At 48.1% G+C, this 25,566-nt stretch overlaps 1 protein-coding gene across 9 annotated transcripts in view; it reads right to left on the bottom strand.

Annotated features, from left to right (window-relative positions):
* pard3ab (par-3 family cell polarity regulator alpha, b) overlaps window positions 1-25,566 on the bottom strand; it is a 191,504-nt gene that overhangs the window by 82,085 nt on the left and 83,853 nt on the right. For 7 of the 9 annotated variants that reach the window (XM_079284636.1, XM_079284637.1, XM_079284643.1 and 4 more), the window contains 9 exons: window positions 24,361-24,486; window positions 22,344-22,759; window positions 19,440-19,579; window positions 18,465-18,593; window positions 15,843-15,878; window positions 12,299-12,346; window positions 5,605-5,793; window positions 3,727-3,897; window positions 1,084-1,237 (listed from right to left, as the gene is read on the bottom strand). In XM_079284636.1, coding sequence (XP_079140762.1) covers window positions 1,084-1,237; window positions 3,727-3,897; window positions 5,605-5,793; window positions 12,299-12,346; window positions 15,843-15,878; window positions 18,465-18,593; window positions 19,440-19,579; window positions 22,344-22,759; window positions 24,361-24,486 — 1,409 coding nt within the window. The remainder of the gene's footprint in view (window positions 1-1,083; window positions 1,238-3,726; window positions 3,898-5,604; window positions 5,794-12,298; window positions 12,347-15,842; window positions 15,879-18,464; window positions 18,594-19,439; window positions 19,580-22,343; window positions 22,760-24,360; window positions 24,487-25,566) is intronic. The other 2 variants (XM_079284639.1, XM_079284641.1) reach the window with 1 other exon arrangement.

Raw genomic sequence — 25,566 nt, 5'->3', positions numbered from 1 at the left:
TAACTTTCAGTGACACAAGGCGTCACTTTTAAAGAGCAATACGGATGCGAGGACACACGCACAGGCTCAGAGGCAGATTATCACATTTCATTTACAATTAATGACCGACTAATGTAGCCAGGATGTCTTCGGACAAAGCATCGATGCGGCGCGACACAGTGTTGTTGGACACCGGGATCATGCACAACTTTTTTGCTTCTTTCTCCCCAATCATACATTCCACCATCTCTCTGGCAGCTGGCAAGCTCACGTCTTCGGCGATTGTGTGCGGTAGCCCCTTTCTCGCTATTCTGTGACCAGATATGAAGCCCGTAGTGCGTCATTTATAGACCAACACATGAATGAGACTGCAGTTGTTTTTGGCTGTTTTGTAACTCCTCCAATTTGGATATAAACAATGTAAGGGGCTTTTGACTTGCACTGGCATGCTTGGTGTTCAGGTGGCGACGTAAATAAGAGCTTCAGACTGTTAGCCAGAACCTCACTGCACACCACGCACTGTGGCTTTGGGCAATCTGCGTTGCCAATCCAAGTGAAGCCCAGACACAGATACTTTTCATCATATTTCCTCTTTTTTTTCCCAGTCTGATGCTCACTCTCATTTCCTCTTTTTCACCTCGACTCCGCGATGGGCCGATGTGCTCCCGATTTGTCTGTGCTGCACCTCTCCGTTCCCCTCGCCTCCGATTCCTCTCTCTCTCTCTGTCCCTCTCCTCTTTTATGACTGATAGCTTCAGATGTCCCACCTGACAGTTTTTTAATTAAAATTACATTTTTTTTTTATATTTAATATTATTACACCATCAGACCGCCATTACACTTTTCCTCTCGCGCACCCCCTAGAGGCAGCTCGCGCACCCCCAGGGGTGCGCGCACCCCACTTTGGGAATCCCTGCACTAACAGAAGGGAGATGTTTCATTGATTCGATTCTTTACAGATATTCACGATGCAATACGAAGCACCAGTACCAGTCTGAGCAGAGGAACACAGCACGGCATCAGACCGAGATCGACCTACGAGTGCACGTGAACCTCACGCCAGGATCGGGTATTGGAGGAGGGAATCAGTTGGGCCAGTCTTACCTATCGTGCGCGGCATCATGCCTTGTCGTGGCATCAGGTTGTCGTCGAGGCCTTCCAGGCCACCGTACAAGGAGTGGGAGATCCGGCGCTCGTGGTCGTCCAGGGAGGAGTTCACGGTCTGCTGACTGCCCCCCAGCGGACTCCCCGGTGTCTCCTGAACGAGGAGGGAGGTGATATTTAGAGTAAACAGGTTTTATTTCTATTGGGTTCATTGGGTTGTTAGCTTGCTAGCATCTTGACATTTCCCTCGGGACCCATGATGACACTCTCTCGTTTGCTGGACAAATGGACCGTTGGCCGGCCCCGTCACCCGTAAACGCACAGCCACTGCCGGAGAAGGCGTGTGTGTGTGTGTGTGTGTGTGCGTGCGCGCGTGTGTGTGTGTGTGTGTGTGTGTGTGTGTGTGTGTGTGTGCGTGCGTGCGTGTTTTCGGTTGCCCGTTGGAAAGTTGACTGTATCGATCTGCTTCGGTCTCTCTGCATTTATTACTGAAGGCGATGACGTCTCTGGCCATAAAGATAACCATCATCGCCGGCGTCGCATAACGAGCGATAACAACCACGCTGGAGTCGATGCCGGAGCCCAATCAGCCGCATCAATGACTAGAATGACATCGACTTCAAAGACAGCTTCTTTGCCCAATGATCCTTTCAGCTCACCAAACTGTCGAGGTGCTGGAACAACCAACAACAGGTCCAGCTTACAGGAGAATACTCACGAGGGTGCGTTAGGAGGCAGAGGAGTAATGAAGAGGAGTTCAGACTTGTTTCACTTCATGAACAACCACGCATGGGGTTCCCTCAGTATCTACACAGCAAAGTAACTAGAGCTTTCAAATCCATGTATCAGAGTATAAAGTACAAGATCACCGGCTGAAAGGTAGTGGAGTAGAAGTATAAGGGAGGCTAAAATGGAAATACTACTGTAAGTACCTCAAAATTCAAAAGAGCAGATCCAGATAAATGTATTTAGTTACCCGTCCTTGAGCAAGCATTCTAACTGCTACCGCTTCCAGCACACATCAGAGCAACATCAAGACATCCAGTGTTATATGAAGTATTTATATCATGGTACAGGGTTCACTCACACCTAACGGAATCTATATGTGACTTTGTGAACCAGCTCTGAGCAGGAGTACCATGTTGTTTCCCTCCCCTCTGAGTGTTTTGCACACTTTCTTCTTATAAATAGCCTGACTCTTGGACAGCCTCCGGCCATGCCTCCGGCCCGGCATGTGAAGCAGAGACTGACGAGACTCCCCGCGCTCAGATTTTATTCACCCGCCGCGCTGTGTTAAGTCTCACTGCCTCGACACGGCCGCAATGCGCCCAGACACACCGGGTATCTGTCTGCAGACGAACACACGGAAAAAGATCCTTGAAAACAAATGCATGCATGCATAAGAGGGATGTGCAAAAAGCGCCAGCTACACACGTGTACACGCGCGTGCACGGAACACACCTCCAGGCTGAGCCTCTGCTTTCAATTACCAGACGGGCCGAGGGGAAATCAAAACTTTGACACAGCAGGTTGGAAAAAGGAGAGTGGGGAAGCCAGGCAGAGCTAGAGGCGTACGCACGCACACAGACGTGCACACAGACGTGCACACAGACGTGCACGCTCACACACGCAGACGAGCACGCTCATGCACAGCCTCGGCTTTCAAGCAGGCGACAGGCCACGGTGTACAGAGAATGTAAAAACATGACATTGATGGGGAGGGGGAAAAAAAAAAAGAAGAAGTTGTGTAGCTCAGTTGGCAGCCATGTTTTTTTGTCTTCCTCCAGGGAGGAGAGAGTGCGGGGGAGGTTTTGATGAACTACCATGACCCGACTACTGACTTTTATTTCATGAAACGAGTCATTGCTGCTCATGAGGGTATTTCCCAGTGGGTTCGCTTTTGGGTTGTGTCGCACATTTATCACAGAAAGGCTCGTATTGAAGCGGCGACCTCTGACTCCGCGTCCACAGAAGTGTCTTTATTTAGGACAGCAGAGTCAGAGGAGCTCTACTCCAGGAATGACTGAACTAAAACACAGCACGCACAATACAACGGCCACGAAATACATCATTCATCTCAAGCCTTACGCGATAAAAAGAAGTTCTTGACCAAACTGTAATCTGGAACTTGTTCAAATCCCAGATCAGCTGGTAAAGAAACCTCCCCCCCCCCCCCCCCCTATTTACTCAACAACAAATGTTGACATGTCCTTGTGCAGGGTGCTTAGCACTCCGGTTTCTGTCCACTGGACTTCAACTCTCGAGCACTGCAGCTGCACTCTGAGGTGTGAATGTGTGAAACTGGAGTGTGAAGCAGGCCGCTGCTGCAGAAAGGTCCTTTGTGCTCAGTCAGAGTAAATAAAAGGATGAATCGGTACGTTTACGTGTGCTGCGATATTTCCATACTGACCTCAATCAAAATATACGACTCCACTTGACGTGGGTTTATATTTTAAAAGCAGAGTTGATGTTTTATTTATTGGTAGGGATGCTCTGATACCCGATTCAAGACGTCGAGACAGTACTGACTCAAATAGCTGGATTGGACGTCTGGAATTTAAATTCCTGCTTAAGTTTTGACCAATTTTCTACCGAAAACAGCTGGATGGCAGAGAAGCACGGCCACGTTATTTCGTCCCTTACCTCGTTTCTTTTAGACACTCGTCGGGCCACAATCAGCTGGATCGTCCCTCGTTTGTTGCCTTCCGTCGACATGGACTTGCGTAGCGTCTCCATGGCGTCCTGGTTGGTTTTGGCCAACAGCGACTCTCCATTGACGGCAATCAACTGGTCGTTCACTCGCAACCGCCCGTCCTGTTGGTGGCCAAGGAATCGCACTTGTTTTAGGTGGAACAGGATCTTTAGGGGTTAAAGCATGTCAGCTGTCCACGCCACGTAGAAGTGGTTACATCATCGGAAAGCTCGGAACTGAGGATGTCTTTGAGATGCACTCTGTGGCAAGTTGTTCTCGTGTAATCAACATTGTGTTTTGTTACTGCGCTTCTTCAAATGTTGACTGAATGTTGGTTTGAAAGTGTAAAAGAGCTTAGAACATTATGATGCAAGCTGATGACGGTCATGCTCTATTATGTCTCAAAAGTTGTTGCGGCTACCTTCCCGACAAGCTAGCATGACACCGAACTGAGCCTACAGCCTGTGAAAGCCAGTGCAGAGGTAGACGTGGGAAGAGGTCACACTGGTCACAGCACAGAGAGGGAGGCTGCACACGTGAGGAATAAAAAGCAGCTGTATCTCCCATTTAGCAATAACCTAATCAAGACAGCCTCACAGCGTGTCTGCTCCTCGTCACGCTCTGATCTCTTACAGAGAAGTCTGCTTTTTAAGTTTATTATTGTCTGTCAACACAAGCTTGTTGGTGTGAAGAACAATCAGGTGGAAGGACAGACGGCTACAGAGAAGAAGGCACTTTGTGTGAACGTGATCACAGACAGTCGAGGACAAAGTCACTCAGCCCAGTGTGCTGCTGGACAGCTCGCTTTCACTCTGTCACTTTCAGACAGAGTGTCCACAGATAACAGGAAGTTACATTTAATGCCATCTATCACCTTTTGAAACGTGTGTGTGTGTGTGTGTGTGACAGGATGTTGGGTTTCTCTAGAACAGGTGAGAGCAGCAGCTCACTATAAAGGTGGTACATCTGGTTCAACAGCTTTATGTCTTCTATCAAAACTTCTATTTCTGCGTCTATTGTGGCTGCAAAATAAATACAGAAAGAAAAATGTTTAGGTTGATATTAAGACCGTATGTCTTTAGCAGGTCTCTGCTGTCTGGTAACATTGCACTGCTCTTAATATCGGCATGCTGCGTGCTGTCTCACGCACACTAATCTTTTGGTGGGTGTTGATCTGCAGCGGCATGAATAGACACGGTGCGGTAGCACTGGGGCTGGGGGGGGGGGGGGGGGGGGGGGCGAGTAGAGGGGCCACTTTACCAATGTGATAAAAGGAAAATAATCCCGTTCATGTAATTCAGATGAACATTTCATGAACACACCTGAGATCAGCGAACATCACATATTAATATAATTATGGAGCCATTTACTATATATAACCTTGAAAAGGCAAACCCATCTCCATCATGGCTTTCTGGTTTTTTCTTCTCTTTTGGGGAAGATGATATTCTACACGAAGCATAAATACACCATAAAAACTATTCAGTTAAATTGACAATGTCAAATTTTCTTTGGTAAATAGAAATAATCAATGATGACTGCTGTTTTATCCAGTGCCGGTCGATGGTACGAGACGATATACACGAGCATGTTAAGGCGCAATATCTGCAGCGACTGACCAGCTGAGCACATCTGTGACATTAAAGCGTCAGTAAGTAACGAGGGCCCGTCATAACAGTGTTCATCGGGGCCCGTCGCAGCGCACAACATGGATTCCTGCACTGATAGAATCTTACCTGTAGCAGCTAGCTGACAGAAACAAAAAGAACCGATGCCACTCTTTAAAATCCACTCAAACCCTCCATTAATCACAGCAGACGCTATCGCACCTTGCAGGCCGCCCCTCCATTGATGATGGATTTGACGAAGATGCCCAGGTCAGCGTGGTTCTCCTTGGAGCGGTTGCCTTTGACGCTGACACCCAGCCCAGCTGAGCCCGAGTCACTGAGCGGGATCTCAAAGGTCAGGAACTCCCGGGTCCCGTCCGGAGTCAGGACCAGCTCGTCCTCCTCTGTCTTCTGTAGCAGGGAGGGGACACACACACAAAGACAGAGATTCAGATGCTCGACTGTATCGGGAATAACATAAATAATAACAGAACCGGTAGCAACAGCACCACAGTGCATATCTAATGATACATGCATGCATTTAATTGAGCCTGAAGCAATAACACAAAAGCCCCTTCGGCCTCGCCCTGCTTTCCCCGTGTTCCTGTGGGTTACAGCCAACGGGCCAAAGATACAAACACCTTCATTCGGCCACTTGAGGTTAATGAAAAGCCCCTTGCATATAAATTGCAGCCGGGCAGATAGCAGAGAGGTAACTCAGAGTGCGAGCTCATTAGCGCCATCAGATATATATTAGTGTTGAACAGACCAGTGCTCCTAAGTGTTGAATCAGGTACTTAGTAGAAGCAGGCATGCACTTATCTTCTGTAATCAGGCCGGCACAATGCTGCGGTTCATCAGTACCGAAGCATTTCAACTTTGAGGAAAGTATCGGATGAAATCAGAGGGAGGATTGGATCAGAATCGGGGACGATGGACATTGGGAATGTAAAGGTGAAAGGTAACATGGGAAGCTCTTAATCTACATATGAAACAGATACAGTCGCTGCTGTTTGTCTGGTTCTTAGCCTGAAGCTGGTTTCCATCAAAACTATCAACAGCTCCACTGAAGCCCCGCCTCCAATATATGATGCATTTTAAGATGATGGTAAATGGGCGGCTTTTATATGCCTCTTTAATCCAAAAACATTCATAAAGGTGCCTCTCATTGACCCAATCTCTCTCACACACACACACACACAGTCCCACACCAATAGCAGGAAGCTACCATGCAAGGTGCTGGAGCAATTTATTTTTTCAGAGATTTGGACAGGAGGAGCAGGGGATCAAACCGCCAACCAGGCAATCAGTGGGCAAGCCGCTGTATCTCCTGAGCCTCGGCCGCTAACGACACAGCGCCGTGTTCCAGTTACAGCGAGGCCTGAAGAGAAGCTGCTGCAGGTGGAGAGCGTTCACTGTGAAGCAGCTGCAGGTACACCACGTCCTGCGCATTGGAAGTCTTTCATTTTCGCCAAAAAATACAAACTTCTCTCTTCATTCCATATCTGTCCGCCTGCATCTGTCCGCCTATTTATTTATTTTTTTGGCTGCTTACATGATATCATTGAGTGCACACTGCGGTTAACGTTACTCATATCTGGACTCTAAAATGAACATCATTTGAAACCGATTAGCATAATCTATTCATCTCTGTATTCAATGCTGCAATAAAACACATCATAATTGGATTCAAAATGAATAAAACCGTTTTATTACATTAGATTTACTGTCGTTTTCGTCGAAGTTTGGAAGTTCGGCCAAGTCCGACACTTACTTCAGTCTGATCTCCTCCTTCAACAGACTGAACACGTTTCCCTCTGGAAAGTTTGAGGGGGGATTCAGACAGAAGCTACCGAGCAGCAGATTCAACATGCCGTGCACCTGGATGGTGAAACCAAGTGCGTCACACAGGCAGTAAGCTTACCAGTAACCCTGCATGAACACAGCAGCCTAATTGACATGCTGAGTGCTCTCCCTCTCCCTCTCCCTCCCTCCCTCTCTTCCCCTCCACAACAGGTGCTTCTGCCGCTCCTTCTCTATATTCATTTTTCCCTCTCTCTTCCAGCTCAACAATAAAAAGCTATTCTCTCCCGCTTGTTATTTGACAGCTGTCCTCTGAATAGATGGGTGCGCGCACGCTCGCGCCTGGCAATTATTGTGCACGCCTAATGAATTCAATCACCGGGCTCGGTGTCAGCATGTCATTAGCTCCCTTTGTTTGCCGGGAGAGAGATGGAATTGCTCTGGGTTGAACGGGAGGAGGGGAGGAAAAGGGATGGAGGGAGAGGCAATGTGTGTGTGGGGGGGAGACAGAAGAGGAGGAGAAGGGCAAAACGAGGATGTATGGAGAAAGAAGGAAAGGGAGGGAACAGAAGGAAGGAAGGAGGAAGATAAAAGGAGAAGCGAGCATGAAGAGCGCTGTCAGGGTGCATGCTGCAGAAAGACAAAATGAATGCTACCTGGAATATACATACGGGATTTAACCAAACACAAAAGCAGGAAGAAACTTACTGAGCAACAATTTACACATCAGACAACATGAATTTAATTATTTCGGAACCGCGAGTCCAATTTAATCTGTGACCAACAACTACATAATCCTCTTCAACTGCAAACGGTCAGACTGAGAAAACAGGAAATAAATTACAACGACTCAAATATATAACTGATCGGTAGAGCCGATATGTGATGTCATTCAAATGTAACAATAAGACATTTATTCATGGATATGAGGCATTGTAAGATGGATGATGCCGTTAATAAAGCTGAATGATTAATCTCCTTTACATCGAAATAAGGATTTCATTTTCAAATCCCATACGCTGCAAAACACAAAAGTATATCGCTGCAAAGAGCACAGCTGTAGCCTGTTGGTAGTGATTCTGTGAGTTAGCCAACACTAAATGAAACTGCTTCTGCTCATTGAACAATAAACCAGTAGATTCATTTATAGAGAATCATCTCATCACTGCATTACTGTTCGGACAAATCCACATTCCAAATTCCCCTCAAATTGTTCAGCCCTGCCTTTAAATGAAGCCGAGTCGAGGCCTTGATTGATGATAGCGAGGACAGGAAGGAGGGTGAAAATACATAAAGCGTGGGGCAGAGGAGGGAGGAGAGAAAGCTCAAAGTAAGAGGAGTTGAAAGGAGCTGAGAGGGGAGGGAGAGGAGTAATGGGTTCCAGAGGAGGGACACAGGACGAATGGAGCGAGGATGAAAAGGCGAGGGAGGAAGAACGGGGTGAAAAGAACGAGAGAGAGAGAGAGAGAGTGTGACAATGACGGAGTGAGCGAGCGAGGGAGTGTGAATGAAAGGCTGACAGAAAGGAGACGAATCCATGTGGAACACAAAAGGAGACAGACGCCGCCACCTCTCGCTGTTCGGCCGTAAAGCTCCCTCTCTCCATCTTCCTCTACCTTTCTTCACCTGTCTCTTTATACTGCTCTCCATTTTCTTTCCATTTTTAAAAATAATCCCAACTGTGCCGCTCCCCTTTCTAACCCTCATTTTCTTTCTCTAGCTTCCACCGTCTCCCTCCTCTTTTCTCTCTCTCCATCCTCTCATGTGCTTCGAGCTCGGGATGCTCGAGTGGCCGACGTGTTCTCTCTTGTTTTTTGCCACCGAGCTGGTGTGTTTGTGCCCCCTGAAAAGAACAACCTTTAACGTGGACGATGTAAACAAAGCCTGGATGACCCGAGCATGCTCAGTGACGTCGGGAGGACGTCCTCACACAGCATCAGAGGAAACGGCTCGTCTGTGGAACAGGTGGACATTGTTCTCATATTTACAGCGTCCAGCTCTCCCCCCACTGCGTTCTGTCACTTCCCCTTTCATTGACCTCTCCCTCTTCCTTCCTTCCTTCTGAAACCTCTCCCGCTCATCTAATATTTGCCTCGCACCCTCAGGAGTCGTCCTCTCGTCTTCTTCTCCAGTCTATCTTGAGCATTAAGTGAAATGAAAATCGCTCCTCATTTACACTTTCTTCTTCTTCTTCTTCTTCTCCCGCTCGACGCTCACTCCCCCCCCCCCCCTGCAGAGCCTGAAGCGATTAGCTGCTCAGCGGTGAGCTCAACTTTGGCCAAACAAACCTGTCGATTTGATGGCATCTGAAAGAGTCGCTCGAGGGGATTTTTATTTTATTTTTTTAAAGTGGGGGTGAGAGCGAAGGAGGGGGGGGTGAGCGGGAGGCAGCGAAGGGTGTAATTGGTCGAGGGGAAGTCGGGCGTGGAGAGCATTGTTGGCTGCCTACTGGAGCACAATCTCTCTTTTTATTCACACTGACTCGCTCTCCCTTTTCCTCCCTTACTTCCATCACGACATTAACCACTCCCCCTCTCCCCCTTTATCTCCCCCCTCATGCCTCCCTCCCTTTGCCATCAACACTAATATAACCAAAGGTGTGTGGACACGCTTCAGATCTTCATGCTCTCTCTCTCTCCTTCATCTTTCCACCCCTCTCTACCTCCTCCTTTCTTTCCGTTCCCCCTCAATTCACAACTCAGATTTCTCACCCTCACCCTCGCTTGTCCTCCCCTCTCTCTCACTCTTTCCAGCGTGTCTCTCTGCAGCTCCATGCTGATAGACCATGAATATCAAATACCTGTGGCACAGCATGGAGGCGGCGAGCAAGGCAGGTGTGTGTGTGTGTGTGTGTGACACGGAGAGAGAAGGCGGGTCTGTATGTGTCTATAGGTGGATGTGTATCAGTGCGAGCGCACAGAACAGCATGTGCACTCACTCAAATGCCATCCTTATATATTGTGCATGTGCCAGCGCGCACCTGTTAGAGTGCCCAACACACACCTGCTGACATGTGACGACTATAGCGTGAAGGGGAAGAATCGATACACACACACACACACACACACACACTCCCGCTTCTCACTAGCCGTCCCCAAACGAATCAGCCGCTCTGCCCCCTCTACCACAACCTGCACTATGAGGCTCACTCTTTAGAGCTCCACAACCCACTAGAAACCATTTATAACCTCATCCAACCCCGAGCCATTACACCAGCAGCTGCTCCGTGTCGCTCCGCGTGTGTGTGCGTGCGCACACCTTACTGTGTAGTCAAAGTCATCCGAGTGTGTGCCATATGGCTTGTGAGTTTGCAATGTGTAAAAAGGCCCTCAGTGTAGTCTATGTAATTGTATCCTGTGAGTGTGGATTGTGCTGTATGGGTGGCTGTAATGCGTGTGTGTGTGTGTGTGTGTGTGTGTGTGGGCCAGGTGGCAGCTTGAAACATCACTTTAATTAAGCCGGAGAGCGTGTTCCGTGGTAGAATGGCCCTCTCTGATTGACTCGTAGGTGCCACCAACAGGTCGCTACACAACACACGGAGAAAGTATCGAGCCTGCTGCCACGGGGCTGCAGCCATTCATCACCGCGGCTATCCTGTTGTAATAATGACATCAAAAGTTATGCAGCTCCTGCAATGATTCCCTGGGGTTGTGTTCAGATCCTGTGCGGCAATACTACAAGGTAAGAGCACCCAATTAGAAGTAGAAGTCGAACATTTACATGTGAAAAGTAAGTAAGTGTAATCAGCAGTATGTACACGAGTGTCAAAAACATCACATTATCATCTTCGTAGTGGATTACGATTGTTGATGCATGAACAGATTTGCAGTTGTTAGCTGGTAGAGGAGGTCATTCTAACTACTTTACCATGTTTACGCCCGAAGGTGAAACAACCAATCGGAGCCGAGGAGTCTCTCACAAAGCTGTCAATCACTGCGCGTGAACTCCGATCAAACTGTCAAACGAGGCAGCGCTGGCCAAATATGAATCTCTATGTTACTGCATTGCTTATTTCATCGCCTCAAATGTTTTCAGGAACGTATTTCAGTGAACTCTTTAGCTATTAAATTAGAAAGTTTGTGACCCCGGTCGCCATGTTGAAAACCAAGCCCCGCCCCCGCCCACCGGGCGGAGCAAACGTTTCATTGTACAGCAGACTAAAACATGTTGATGGTCATTTGAGTTATCTCTTTCATCGACCGCTGTTGCGATAAAGTGACAAAAACACGTTTAAAAAAAAAAAGAATTTGGCTTTATGTTTAATGATGTGGCATCGGAAAAACATTGGTAGACGATATGCTTATTATGCAATGATTATGCAGGACCCAATCATGTATCATTATGCTCATATTTATTGTCCTTAGATCCTTCTGCACGACTACTTTCATCAGTCGAGGTCTGTAACATTCATGCTGCATCCCGAGCTGCCAACACATGCTCCGCTACGCCGAACGCTGTGTCATGTCATCAAGAAAGCCTTCATCATTGCACTGCAGCGTGCTAACAGATTGCCGTTTCATAACAGCTTTGTGTGTGCAGCGAGGAGAGGAAACGCGCAACGTGTGACAGATAGCATCTTGGCACGGCGTCGCCGCAGCATTACTGCCGCCGCCGCTGATGGCTTTTCAATATAGCGTCGCCGTAATTTCCCCATAAGCCTGCGTGACTAATGGCGTAAACAATGGAGGAGAATGTTCACGTTATGGGCCCATAATGGAACTATCAGGGCAGGCATGTAAAGACGGATGCCTTTGATCAGTGCTCTATTGTAAGAGCCAGGAGCAGGGGAGAGGATTTGCGTCTTTAAGTGTGTCTGAAGTGCGTGTGTGTGTGTGTGTGTGCGACAAAGAGAGGAAGAATGGAGTGAAAGAGGAAGAGGTAACCAAGACAAAAACAAGAGAGATGCAATGAAAATCAAGGAGAGAGAGGATAAGAGCTGCGGAGAACAACCCAACAAAGTGTGTGGTTTCTACAGACCATTGGCAAAGCAATGAATAGGTTAAGCGACTCCCAGTCTATTTGTGAAGCCACCCAAAGTATCCCATTTGCCTTTTATTGCCCTTCTCCCGACACAGCGTAATGACCCAAGCTGGTGATGTCGTGCGGCAGTTACCTCAATCAGCCAATGGGGCTTCACCACTGTCACGGGCTGCCTTGGATGCTGAAGGGAGCAGGCAGAGGCAAAAAGGGTTAGACACAAAGGGCCGCTTCGACAGAGACCACGCAACATGTCAACGCAGGAATGTGACGACACATAGAAGGGGCCACAGACTCAACATGCATGGCTAAAGATGGCCCAGGTGTGGAAAGGAACACAAATGACGTTGATGTACAGAAATGTGGAAGGAGAGGAAGTTTTTATATTGTGTTTTGAAGCCGATATAGTGTCACAGGAGTAATGACAGCCTCTGGTTGACTGATGTAGAAAAACAAAACAAAAATGGGCCACTTTTGGACCGATTGGACCGATTTCAAGAAGTGAGTGCTTTTTTTCCACTTCAGTTGTTGCATTTCGTCTGCCGGGAAACCCTCGACAGATCTCTCTCTTTCTCTCGTAGGGTGAGTCATGCCATGCCAGCCTCATACTTTAGATGTATGCACAGAGGTAACACGCTCTACCAGCAGTACGATGAGGCATCGATGCACCAATATGTAGTGTGCGCATTGCACACTATGTGGCCTGTTGTCATGAATCGGTACGTCTCGGCACAAATGCTGCTGAACTCAAATGACTCACTCTGCATTGAGCTATTATTTGGTTAATCTACAATATTTTTTCCTTCTAAATATCATAAATACTGTAAAAAAAACACTTTTCAATAAAAAAAATAAAAGTAAGGCATCACCTTTTGGACAATTTTCTGGAATTCTTTAAACTAATCGATCGAAAATCATCGAGAGATTATTAATGGAAACGATCATCAGCTGCCGTCCTTCCTCTCAACATCCGATGACATCATCTACAGGAAATCTGGATCACTTAAAAAGGGATGCTTATCCATTAAAAGCTGCACACCCTGCATCTACCGCTTTGCACCACAGCCTCTGCTGCTGCTGCTGCCGGTGCCGTTGTTGTTGTTGTTGGCGGCCGCGAGATGTTTAAAATGAGGCGCCGGACAACAGATAACATCTGAAAGGCGCTGAATCCATTATGGCGGCTGATGTTCCGGGAAAGGGTGAGGAGGAGAGAGAGGATCATCTAGAGGTTTGGAGTTAGAAAGGGCGGAAAGGAGGGAGGTGAGAAGATACTAAATGGTCGACGGTGCATTTCGTCAATCTAGCCGGCTTACGTCCCTGCTGGTGTTGATTGGTTTTTAGGGAGGTTATCGTCCAAAACAAGGGAAAACGGAGCAATTGCTTTTGCTTTGCCTTAAAGGTGCACTAGGCAGCGTGTCAACATGAATATATGAAGATTTGCCTTCATCAGTTCCAGGAAAGATTGTCAGAACGAAACAGCACTTAACACAAACTGGGCTCCTGAAACAGCAGTTAGCAGATAAAAAAGAGCTGAACTCTCCGACTTGCATCATCCATTATGTTGCTGAGAACAAAATAAAAGTAAGTCAAAGACAAAAGTGAGATTTCTGCTCCTTTAAAAGATTAGAAAACCGTGTGTCGCTTGCGGATGCCAACCAGTGATGTGACATTTCTCACAGTGTTGCCAACTGTCACTAACAAAGCAGCCGTGGAGCAGCAGAAGGCGTCTTTCTCTCCTCACTTTGAGGCTGATGGGAACGATACGCGACGTCGTGTCTGAACGCGAGCGCGCATGAGAAGTGCGCCAGCTGCAGTCGCAATACTCGACAGTTGTGGCGTAAGGTCCCTCGACGGTGAAGATCATTCACACAGCTGGCAGCCACGACCGCCAATCAAATTAACCGGCCGATTAGGCTTCCAGCGCGCCGCGCAAATACCCAACCAATTACCTGCACTTGGCCAGATGTGAGGACGTGAAGGCCGCGGTCTGTAAATTACAACTTAAGTTCGGTGTGTAAATGGAGTTATGGAAATCTGAAGAGCCTTCTTAACATCGGCAGTGAAGACAGATGTGCTTTTAACAGCTGCTGTGATGAGACGGGTAGATGAGCAGCGTTGAGGCCTTGAGAGACTCTACTGTAACCGTTGGAGACGTGTACGTACCGATTCTTCACAGAAGGTAAAACTACATCTGCTGTCACTGCAGGGTACAATCCACAGATCAGGAATGTTTCTTTGCATTCAGTGCCTGGGTATTTATGGATATGATACATAAGGCTCTGTATTGGCTGTGTCCGGCGGAGACATATCTCCACATTTCGTCATTTTTAGTTGTTCATAAATCACTGTTGTTGGTCTCCCTTTACCGATGAAAGGTTTTCAAAACAGCTTGTGACTAAATCTCTTCTTGTCTTGAATGAAGTGAACACACAGCAGAGCTGAAGACAAACACTGGCGAGCCGATTTTGTCTGAGGCAGTGTTTCCTAGGCAGTGTTCCCTAGACAGTGTTCCCTATGCAGTGGTCCCTATGCAGTGGTCCCTATGCAGTGGTCCCTAGGCAGTGTTCCCTAGGCAGTGTTCCCTAGGCAGTGTTCCCTAGGCAGTGTTCCCTAGGCAGTGTTCCCTAGGCAGTGTTCCCTAGGCAGTGTTCCCTAGGCAGTGTTCCCTAGGCAGTGTTCCCTAGGCAGTGTTCCCTAGGCAGTGTTTCCTATGCAGTGTTCCCTAGGCAGTGTTCCCTAGGCAGTGTTCCCTAGGCAGTGTTCCCTATGCAGTGTTCCCTATGCAGTGTTCCCTAGGCAGTGTTCCCTATGCAGTGTTCCCTATGCAGTGTTCCCTATGCAGTGTTCCCTATGCAGTGTTCCCTATGCAGTGTTCCCTATGCAGTGTTCCCTATGCAGTGTTCCCTATGCAGTGTTCCCTATGCAGTGTTCCCTATGTGTTTCATAAACGGCGGGTCAGGGACAACCGCTCTGTGTGGGAGGATCCCCGATGCGCTCTCTCTACTGACCAGCAGGAGTGCCTTTTAGTGCAAGTTAGCGCGCCCTTCGGCGCACTGCATGATGGTATATAGTGCTTGGTCTGTTGTACACTACTTTACGATGCATCGTGGGACACTTTTGAGTCCTCTATATTGGGTATAATAACTCACTCTGGCCCTGGGAGAGCCACGGTCGGCTCTGACTTGACATTTCGCCCCCTCAATAAAGCAGAAGACAAACTAAACCGACTGTTTGTTATTCACCTCACATATCAGAGTGAGTCTGCAGCAAGACGGCCAACACTGACAACCTCATCCACAGCCCAACAAACAAAGCAAACCAATACAGCTCTGAGGGGAGTGATGGAGCGACTTATTCTGCAGCGCAGCCCAAACAGTCCACACTGACGAAGCATGAAATTGTGATTTGTTAGAGCAACTCTGGATGGAGATTAGAATTAGTGTGACGGACTTAACATTTATCCGCATGGCTAGTGACTTGCACTTTGATTCACCAGCTGCTTTACTAGTGGACCCTGAATGCATGCAGAAGCCCAACTGGGTGATAACATTCGGTGTTTTTTTCCCTGAGATTAATAACACCATGCAAAGGAGAGCTCAGGGTAAATAAAGGAGCGGGGGAGGCGGTTTGGGGGGGGAGTGCGTGTTTAATTGCAGGCTGGTGTTGGGGCGGAGTCTTACCACTTCTCTGGGGCTTTGCATCTGGGGCTCAGCATTCTAGAGGGTGGAGGCGGGACAGAAGAAGCACAGGTAATCAAGCAGAGCTATTTACAGACAAATAAAGAGATAATCAGAGAACACAAGAAGGCCGTGGAAGGGCAAAGATATGGACAAACGGGAGCAGAGCGACCAGGAAATGTGGACGCGGGATATGAAAATGATCAACCTCGGCAGACGGATGGTTAGTGATGGCCGGGTCGTGTTCGCTCAGAGAAATGCAATATAAACTGTGGGTCAGAAACAACTGAAGTGTTTGCACATCTTCAGCTGAGGACAGCAGTGGATTCTGTCCTATTTTTTAACCTCCGCGCACTCCGACAGTTTCAGTGCGAGTTATTCTCTCGCACCGTTCAGCTGCCACAATCCAGACAAGAAGAAACTCTCCGTTCATCCAGATAAACGAGACCTGAGGCCAACTCTTAACACGCAACAGGAAGTGCTTCGTGGACCGTTTTCTTCCCGGAGTTATGAAGAAAAAAAAAAAGTGTTTGCACGCTCTGATCTTCGGAGTATTTATTGACTAATAAATTGTGCTTTGAACACAATTTTATTTGGTGAGAAGTGATCGTTAAAAATGTGCACTTTGGTCTTCATACAGGCTGCTCTATTCAGGGTTTAACAAAAATACTTCTGCAAGATGTTTTATTGCATTAAATTCTATTTTTCTTTCGGAATCAAATCTATACTTTGATTTAAAGCTGACTGTGTTTAAGTATAATCGCTTCACAATGAACATCAATAAAAAACGAGGCAGTAAAAGCATCGAGTGTGCATGAATGTGCAGTGCATCAATAACAGCATATTAGCATAGAAATACCAATTTACATTGCAATGACGACGTTGGACTGACATTAATGTGGAATACCTAACAAGTATTTCCATCATTATATGTTATCCAGCTTGTCCCGCAGCTCAAAGATCATAAACGCGAGTCAATTCAGGAGCTCTCTTGTTGTACACCTGCTGCATGTGGGAGCTGCAAATACGACAGCTGTCGACTGTATTATTTCCATTACACACATTATGTTTAATACATCAAGCTTAGTAACTGACATTTTTAATTCATACTTGTGTGCCGAGGAAATGTGCTGCTCTCTTGACTCTCTCTTGTTTTGATTGAGCTCCACTTAGTCGTCTCGCTTTTGTTTTTATTGTTTCATAAAGTCTGTTATTGCTCTATCTTTGTCAGCCGACGTGCTGTTCTGTCGGCCCTGTTCCCTAAAAGCCTTGAGAGAATGCTCAGCCTACAGCTCGCGGCTTTGGATGAAGACTGAAGCTGCTCATTTTGTGCTCTGGACCTCGTCTCCCTCGAGCCCCCCCGCTGCTGATAATCACATATCAAATAAATCCTACCATCCAACTACCAACTATACCCAGAGTCAGCTGGATGGCCGCGGCGCTCTAATCTGAAGAGGAGTATCGACCAGTGTGGCAGCCAATAGCCTCCTCTGCATCCCTCGCTGTGATAATTGCCACCAATCAGCAGTTTGATTGACAGCACTTGCAAGCGAATGGCTGCTTGTGCCCCTAATGGCCCCCGGTGACTGCTGAGGCTGCTGGGAGAGACCATGTTTATGACGCCAGAGGAGGGGGAGCCGAGGCTGTCCGGTGGCATTAATCATGCTTTAACTCGATAAGGCGTGTGTTAAAGCCGGTCAGCGGGGCTAGAGAGATAGCACAGAGTCATTGACCACCAACGTGATTTAAAGCTTGCTGACATCGACAAAAAAAACCACACTCAGGCCTCAGTGTTCTGCCGCCTTGTTTTTCGCCTCGGCCATTGTGAGCTCACTTCCTCATCAAACAACTTTGAAACAGCATCCAGATGTGCGGTAAATCAAACCTGGTTTTCCGCGGAGAGGATTAAGTAGAACATCTGGACCGTCATGTGAAAACACAACCTCGAGGACGGCAAACAGTTGCAGCAAACGCACAGACGGTATTAGCAACGGTTTGTAGAAGTTGCAAGGCCGTGAGAGGCATCTGTCCGGACAAAGTGCCGGCAAGCAGCATCCCAAAGAAACAGCACTGGGAGATTTGTATTGCTGTTTGTACGATGTAATGTGTGAAGGACTTCACCTGATTGATATTCAAGCCCTGTGTTCTTTCCCCACTCTCCGCCTTCTACCTGCCCTGCGCCCGTCTGTTCATCCCCACATCCATCAATCTGGAGAGTCGGCTCCGGAGGCAAAGCACAGCGAGAGAGAGAAATAGAAACGCAGAAACGGGCGAAGGTAACTCGACAAAGCGGGAGGAAGGAGAGGGGAGGCTGACCGGTACAGGGGGGAGGGCGAGGGGAGAGGGTGATGGAGATAAAGAGGAGAGATTGAGCTCTACAGGTTTCCCTGTGAGGCTGGCCGTGGCTCGGTAACAAGAGAGGAGTGCGGCGGCGGAGCGGGACGATCAATCTGCGTGCTCGGCTAGCGTGTTGTGTTCGCCGGGAAAATGAGAAGACGACGCGGCACTCGCTGCGGGGATTAACGACAACCGTGACAGCACAGGAGAGAACAAAACACATTCTCACACACATGTACACACACTCATAATCTACACGTATCCATGCATGGAGAATGACAAACGTACCGCGTCTCTGGGGAGGAAAGTGTCCTCCTGCCGTAGGACCAGCAGCCCCACGGCCCCGCCCATGGGCGTGGCCCTGAGCAGAGACACCACCTCCTCCTGGGTCCGCCCGTTCAGGTCCACGGCATTCACCTGAGCAGGAGACACAGCGGCTGGGTTCAGTTCCTAACAGGCTGCAAGCAGAAAATCCTCACTTCCATTTTAACACAGTTGTGGTCCAATACGGTGATTAACTCGTCATTTCATCACTAGTTTGAAAAAAAAAAAAAAAGCCGAAAGTGAGAAGAAATAAATAAACCTGTGGATCAGGTGGGATAAAAGCTGATCCATCCTGCTGCACAAGATATGAAGAGTATGAGAACATGTTCTTTGATTTAATTCCAGGACGCTCAATTACAAAAAAATGAGTTATAGGAAGGAGTTAGTGACACTTTTCTCAACCAAAAATCATCAAAAACACCCGTTTGTTGGATTTGAATGGGACGTATGGGGAAAAAAAGATTTTAAGTGAATTCGCAAAATGTGAAATAAGACAACCCAGTCACATTATTGTGAGATGCCTCGATTAGAAACACGTGATTCAAAGCTCCCCTTCTTATGTCACATGCAGGCTCATTCAAATGTACGGCTCCCATCTTCACCCACGGCTGGAGAACTATTCCTCCGCAAAGGTGCGACACATTTCCCGAGCAAGCCATTCAGAGCAGACTGGGCTGTTTTTGCGGCTGAAAGAGACCGGCGCTAAAACGGAGCGTTTCAGAACATGAAACATTTTTAACATTAAAGCACATAAACAGGTTCAAGTAGAAACCTGAAAATGAGCGCGATATGTCCCCATTAAAGTATTAGTTCCTCACTCTGGGGCACATATGTCATAGTTGTTGTTTTGGTCCAACCAATCAGCACCATCGCTCAAACTAAATTAGTACATCGACTCCTGCAGACGCACGAGGTACCAGCGCACTCTCACTTGCTCACCTCCAGCAACCTGTCTCCTGCCTTGAGGCGGCCGTCTTGGATGGCGGCTCCTCGAGGCAGAATGTTCTTCACGTAGATGGGTGCAGAGCCGCCGATGGGAACGTCCCGAGACGTTATGCTGAAGCCGAGTCCCTCGGGACCTGAGGAGTGAGAAGAAAGGTGAGGAGGTCAAGTGAGGGGATCTGGATCGATCTTGAGCTGAAGCTCCTGCGAGTGGTTACACAGTAGGGCTGGGCTATCGGACATAACAACCAAAGTTGACCGACCAAGTGTTCAGGCCCAGCTAGTTTCTGGTGTGACCTGGTACTTACAGTGCACGGCATCTTCAGACGGTCTCATTGATCTGTGCTCGTGTGGGCGGATGTGATTTTGTTTGTGTACATTTGTGAGTTTTGCTTTCAGCCCCTTAAGAGCGTATCATGATGACCCATTAGAAAACACACGCCTGTATCTCACAGCATCAACAACACAAACAGACTTCCTACTATTAAGATAGTTAAATATAAATCCAGGAAATGAAGAGAAACTGTGCGTCCTGTCAGCGCTGTAAGTAGATTTACCGTAAATAATTAAAGTAGGATTTATTGTGAGGCAACCCAACTGAATGCTTTAAAGTAAGAAGAATGCAATAACACGCTGCCAGTAAGTAAGTGCAGCCTGAAGACTTTTAATACTTTTGCCTGATATTTAATTGAAGCTTGAAACTATAAAAACAACCTGTGGCGAGAACAAATGACTGTCTGGAGCAGGGCGTCAAACTCATCTCCACTCCGGGCCACATCAGCATCACGGTCGCCCTCAAAGGGCCGGTTGTAAATGTAAGACTGTGTAAATGTAACTACTCCTAACATATTGGTAAATAACTCTCTCTGCATTTGATGGTTGTTTATTCAAGTGTAAAAATATTGTACATGCAGTTATATAAATGTAAAAATATATTTAAGCACATTTCTGTTATTATAACTTAAATCCTTTAATTTAATTAAGTTAGTTAAGAAACCCACATGACTCTATCAAAGATCAAACTATTATTGAAAATATCAAAGACAAATATCAAACACAAGTTATTACAATAACTTTGTTCAAAGCTTAAAATCCTTTCAAGGGTGCATTTGCACAATCATGAAGTATTTCATGTGTTTTTAAAGCCACGTTTAAAGTAGTCTTCAATGTACTCACAATACATTCCAAGTGTACAGTAACCAGCCAAAGAGCTGCTGCTGTGCCTGTGTGTTTAAGTATCTCAACATTTTGACTTTCTATCTCAGAATTATGACTTTCTATCATAGTTATGACGTTCTCTCTCATAACTTCGACTTTCTATCTCATAATTTCGACTATGGGGATATTTTTATTATCAAGTCTAACTGTAAAAAAAAAAATAAAAAAAAAAAATATATATTTTTATTTTTTTGTTGTTGCTGGCGGATTCACGGGCCACATAAAATGACGTGGCGGGCCGGATGTGGCCCGCGGGCCGGGAGTTTGGTCTAGAGTCTGTGTTTTATTCCAGCACGTCCACCTCTGTCAACATGCTCAAGATCAACACACTCGAGTCCATCCTTCTCCCCCAGCACTGATCAGGGCACTTCATGCATGTGCTTAAAGGAGCTTCGCTGGGAAACCGTTCCAAATGACCTTGCGTGTACGATTTCAAAACAAAGTCAAAATGAGAACAATAACGAGCATCCTTGCTGTATCGGAGTACACTGGCCCTAATCCTGACTGAGCTCATGCAAAGAGTAGCAGATCACTCAGCTATTCCATTTCACATCCTCTCCCTAATCCCCTGCATTGATGAGCCAATCAACTTCCCGCAGGCAGACGAGGCGCGGCACCGTGGTCGCCGGTTAAAGCCTGTGGTGCTCCCGGCTTTAAACAGGGAGGAGGGATCTGTAGAACTCTCATGAGCTTGATTGAGACATACCTAAGCAATTTCCTGTGCAGGATGGGGATGCTCTGATTGATTCCGATATTCCCCGGGACTTGCGACGAGACCGGCGTCTGATCCGGAGCGCATAAACAACTGCGGGAGTTTAATCTGCGCTCAAAGCTGTGGGCTTCAGTCGGTACTCGAAAAACAACACGGACGAGCCGAGCGGCCTCTCGGGAGTCGCCGTTAATCCCCGAAAACGTCTGCTCCGACAACGGCAAACAAAAGGTGGAATGAGGGAAGATGGCATCTTTGACTGAGAACAGATCTCCCGCCACATCGTGCACAGAATGGTTTGTTTTGTATTATTAATTGTTGTATTGTGACCAGGCAGAGAGTGGAATATGCAACAAGCAGCTCTGCGTTTCTGTGCTTTATGTTCATGGCTGGACTCTCAGCCTCCGAGGGAAGGGAACAGATTTGGGTGAGAACTTCAACGGGGCATATGGCGCGGCCCCCGTCAGACTGCCGTGCCGTGGCATTTGACAGCACACGGGCGCCGGCGGCTGCTTATCAACGAGCTCCCTGCCCCCCCCCCCCACCCCCGAGACCTGGCACCGGCACCTGGCATCCTGTTGGCGGAGGTCTGTGCCACCTGCGCCAGCTGTCAGTCAAAGCGCTGCGCTCAGGAGATGTCACCAAAAGTTTTACTCCCTTTTGTATTTCCACCACATCAGCATGCTAAACCCTGCCCTTGTTTCTAAGCCTGTTGCATCAGTGCTCACATTCTGCACGCTTCTATGTCCGGAGACAGAGGAGATCTTAAAAACCGAATGATGTAAAAACTACCATCCTAAAATAATTGGGGGTCTTTCATCACGAGTGTGTCTTCTCACACATTTAACTATTCTAAATAATCTCTGTCTGTGACAAAAAACACGACTCCATCAGCTGCATCGCTCTATTGAAAGGTGCCCCGAGCATCGCAGCCTCTCTGGGTGATAAAGTAGTCCCACTTCTCTTCAGCTCACCTTTCTTCAGCTGGATGTTGAGCCTCCTCCCGACTTTTTTGCTGTATCCTCCCGCAGGCGTGGCGTTGGCCCCCCTCTGAGGCGAGGGGGTGTGCCCCGTCGGCGGCTTTGCTGCGGAGACCACCGGGTGAGGCAGAGGAGCGTAGCCCTCGGCGTGGTCCGGGTGAGCGTGGGCCAGAGGGTGGGGATGGGAGTGCGGGTGAGTTTGGGAGCCGTGCCGGGACATCCTGCGCGGTGCGCGGTCCGCGCCGGAGACCGTGCTGCCGGTCAGGGAGTCGGGGCTGAAGCGGCCCGAGGTGTACGCCGGGTTCCTCTCGACGTGGGACAGCTGCTCGTAGTGGGACTTCATCGACGTCGGCACCACGTGGAACGTGATGACCGGGGAGCGCATGGCCTGGCGGAACATGTTCTGGGCTCTGGGACAAAAAGAGGAGGAGGAAGATATTTAAATGCATTTCTCAGCAAACGCTTTTCTCTGCAAAACTTGCCAAGAGAAGCACCCCATCTAGCCGATGTTTCTCCCTCACACACACACACACGCACACACACACACACACACACACACACACGCGCACCGATGTTATATAAATAAAACCCATCTTCTCCCACCTGAACATTCTGACATGTTAATTAATACTTATTTCCAGCGAGAGCGGCTCTAAAAAGAGACCGACCCCTCCCCGACAGCTCCATCACATAATCCCCTCGCTTGGCTCCAGACGAAGGAGACCTCTGTCGGTCGGATAGTTTGTAGAAAATCCTCTTTTAAACCCTTTTTGTTGTGCTGGGAGCTCATGTACAGTAGGTGTGAATGGGAACTTATGTTGACTGTCAGCACCCCGTAGCAGCGGAGCCTGGTTAGCACCACCTGTTTCAATAAAAGAAAGCTCGGGTACCGCTCTTCCCTCGCGCCTTGACAGCTGCACGGACGTTCCGGAAAATGCCGGGGGAATGACTAAAACGTGGCCCCCTCCGAGAGAATTTCCCAGCCACTAATAACCTTCCCCGGGGGTCTCGTCTCGGAATCTTTTTACAATTTCAGGCTGAGATTTGTGCCGGACACGATGTAATCTGCTCTCTTATAACAACACCGTGAAATAACAACCGTTGACGCTCTTGTAACAGCACAATCTACAGAAGCTTTCTTCCCACCCATTGCTTGACTCATGGTTCACCCAAATTGGATAATTTCTCACAGGTTTTCCTCCCGATAGTTCTGGTTGAATTGCCACGTGTTTATCTCGGTTTCTGCCTCCACTGCAACACAATGGTAGTGAGTGTTGGAACTATTTCTGCCAAAGAAGTACGGCAGTCCCTTTGTTGGACCTGCTGACAGCATGATGTTCGTATTATGCAAAATACAGGAACACTGTTTCACGAAAGAGACACTTCTACTCGAGTGAAGCTCCCCTGTATCACGGCAGAGATTAAAATGGTGATAAAAATGACTTCGATAAGACACCCAAAGCCTCAACAAATAAAACCAAAACTATCTGCATGTAATATACATTTATGCTGACGGACGAGAACAGGATCAAACAGATATGCATCACTGGCTTTCTGAGCAGGCAACATCACAGACGCAGCGTGGAGGCATGCACGCAGGGAGCGGCGTTAGCAGCAGGGTTTGGTTAGGAAGGCATCATGAAAGCGTGAGAGCAGAGGCTCCGGATGTTAGGAGCGAGAGAGCTGTTACAGTAGGAGTCCAGCGGAGCCGTTACCGAAACACAGGGGGGGATAAAGGCTTAGAGGACTGCAAGGGGGGGAACCGCTTCAGCGGTTTGGGGATGTGACCTACGGGAGTTAAACAGGGAAAGGTTAGCTGAGCACAGTGACGGGCAGCAGGAGCGAGGCAGAGAGGAGGCTCACAAAGGCATGAGGAGACAGGATAACAGCAAGTGTTTAGGGCTGGAGGTGTTAGACGAGGGAAGAAGCGAAGGTCACACAGGAAGCCCCGGGACCGCCACAGCCCAGCAGCGGGGGGGGGGGGGGGGGTTCCCGTGAGCTGCCGTCTTACTGTTCGAAGCGGATGTTTCGCAGGTCTCCGTTATTGATTCGGACGATGCAGTCGTTCTCCTGGAAGAGGCCCTGCTGCTCGGCCTTGCCTCCCTTCTCCAGACGCTTGACCAACAAGCCAAGAGTCCTGAAAGGTGCAGAAGTTCATGTCAGCAAGATGCAGGACGACGTCTGCGATGATTCAATGTGGCTGGCCGGAGCTGAGGTGCACTATACCGGACTGGAATTATTACCACGGAACCCTGCCAAAGATATCGTGTCCAGAGGAAAATCCTCTTCTGTACGTGTCTGTGTCTAGTGGGCTCACCGGTCAAATCCCTTTAAGGACTCCAACGACTCCACCGGTCACTCAGAGTCTCTGCGTTTCCCACTTTTGTTGATTTGTGGCATTCGTTTTATTGCTGCTATGAAAATGGATTCTTGAACACAAACATCCCCGTTCACACAATCAGCTACGCAAGAATCAGTGTGCCGGCACGTTAATGAGGGGATCCTTTGCAGGTGTTCATTTCGAGGAACACTGCTGCCCTTTTCCTTTAAACATGAAGAACGTGCTTTCTTAGAGCGACAGAAAGCCCAACGGTTAAACCGTGCTAGCGGGCCGGTCCATCGCTGTAATCCGGCGTGGCAAACCGGCTTGTGCCTCCCTGTGCCGCCGCAGCGAGACTTCACCTGAAGAAGGCGCTTCGCGGATTTCAGATCCGAGCCAGAGGAGGAAAAATCCAGCGCGGGTAGGAAAGAGGGCCCGAACCTAATCGAGTCCTCTCCGGTTATACAGCCCGTGTCCCTGTGCATCGGGGTCTTTCTCTGAGGTAAATTGGGTTGATTTTAGGGTTCAATGCTCGCCCTCGCCTGGGGCTTATCATTCAATATGAATGGAAATGTGATTACAGGCGGGGGGGGGGGGGGGGCTACTCCTCTGATGAAAGCCGGGCATCTTAATCTTGGGACACTGACATTTCCCCAATAACAGAACAGTGCATTATAAATGTGCTTTTAGGTTGATTGAGTCGGCCGGTCGGGAAAAGTGATATAATCTTGGTTTTCACTAAAGCGCGACAGCGAGTCTGAAGTCGCTGATGGAGTCTCGGGGGAAAGAGTCGTACATAAAGAAAGCTCAGACGTTTGTGGGGCTGCAGCAGAACAGCTCTGCTCTATAAACACACATGAAGATTAAGACTCAACTCAAACTGGTCCACGCTGGTTT

This window comes from Melanostigma gelatinosum, assembly GCF_949748355.1.
Source record: "Melanostigma gelatinosum genome assembly, chromosome: 15".
Classification (NCBI taxonomy): Eukaryota; Metazoa; Chordata; class Actinopteri; order Perciformes; family Zoarcidae; genus Melanostigma; species Melanostigma gelatinosum.
The sequence above is the reverse complement of the archived record's forward strand: the minus strand, read 5'-3'. Positions and strand labels throughout refer to the sequence as shown.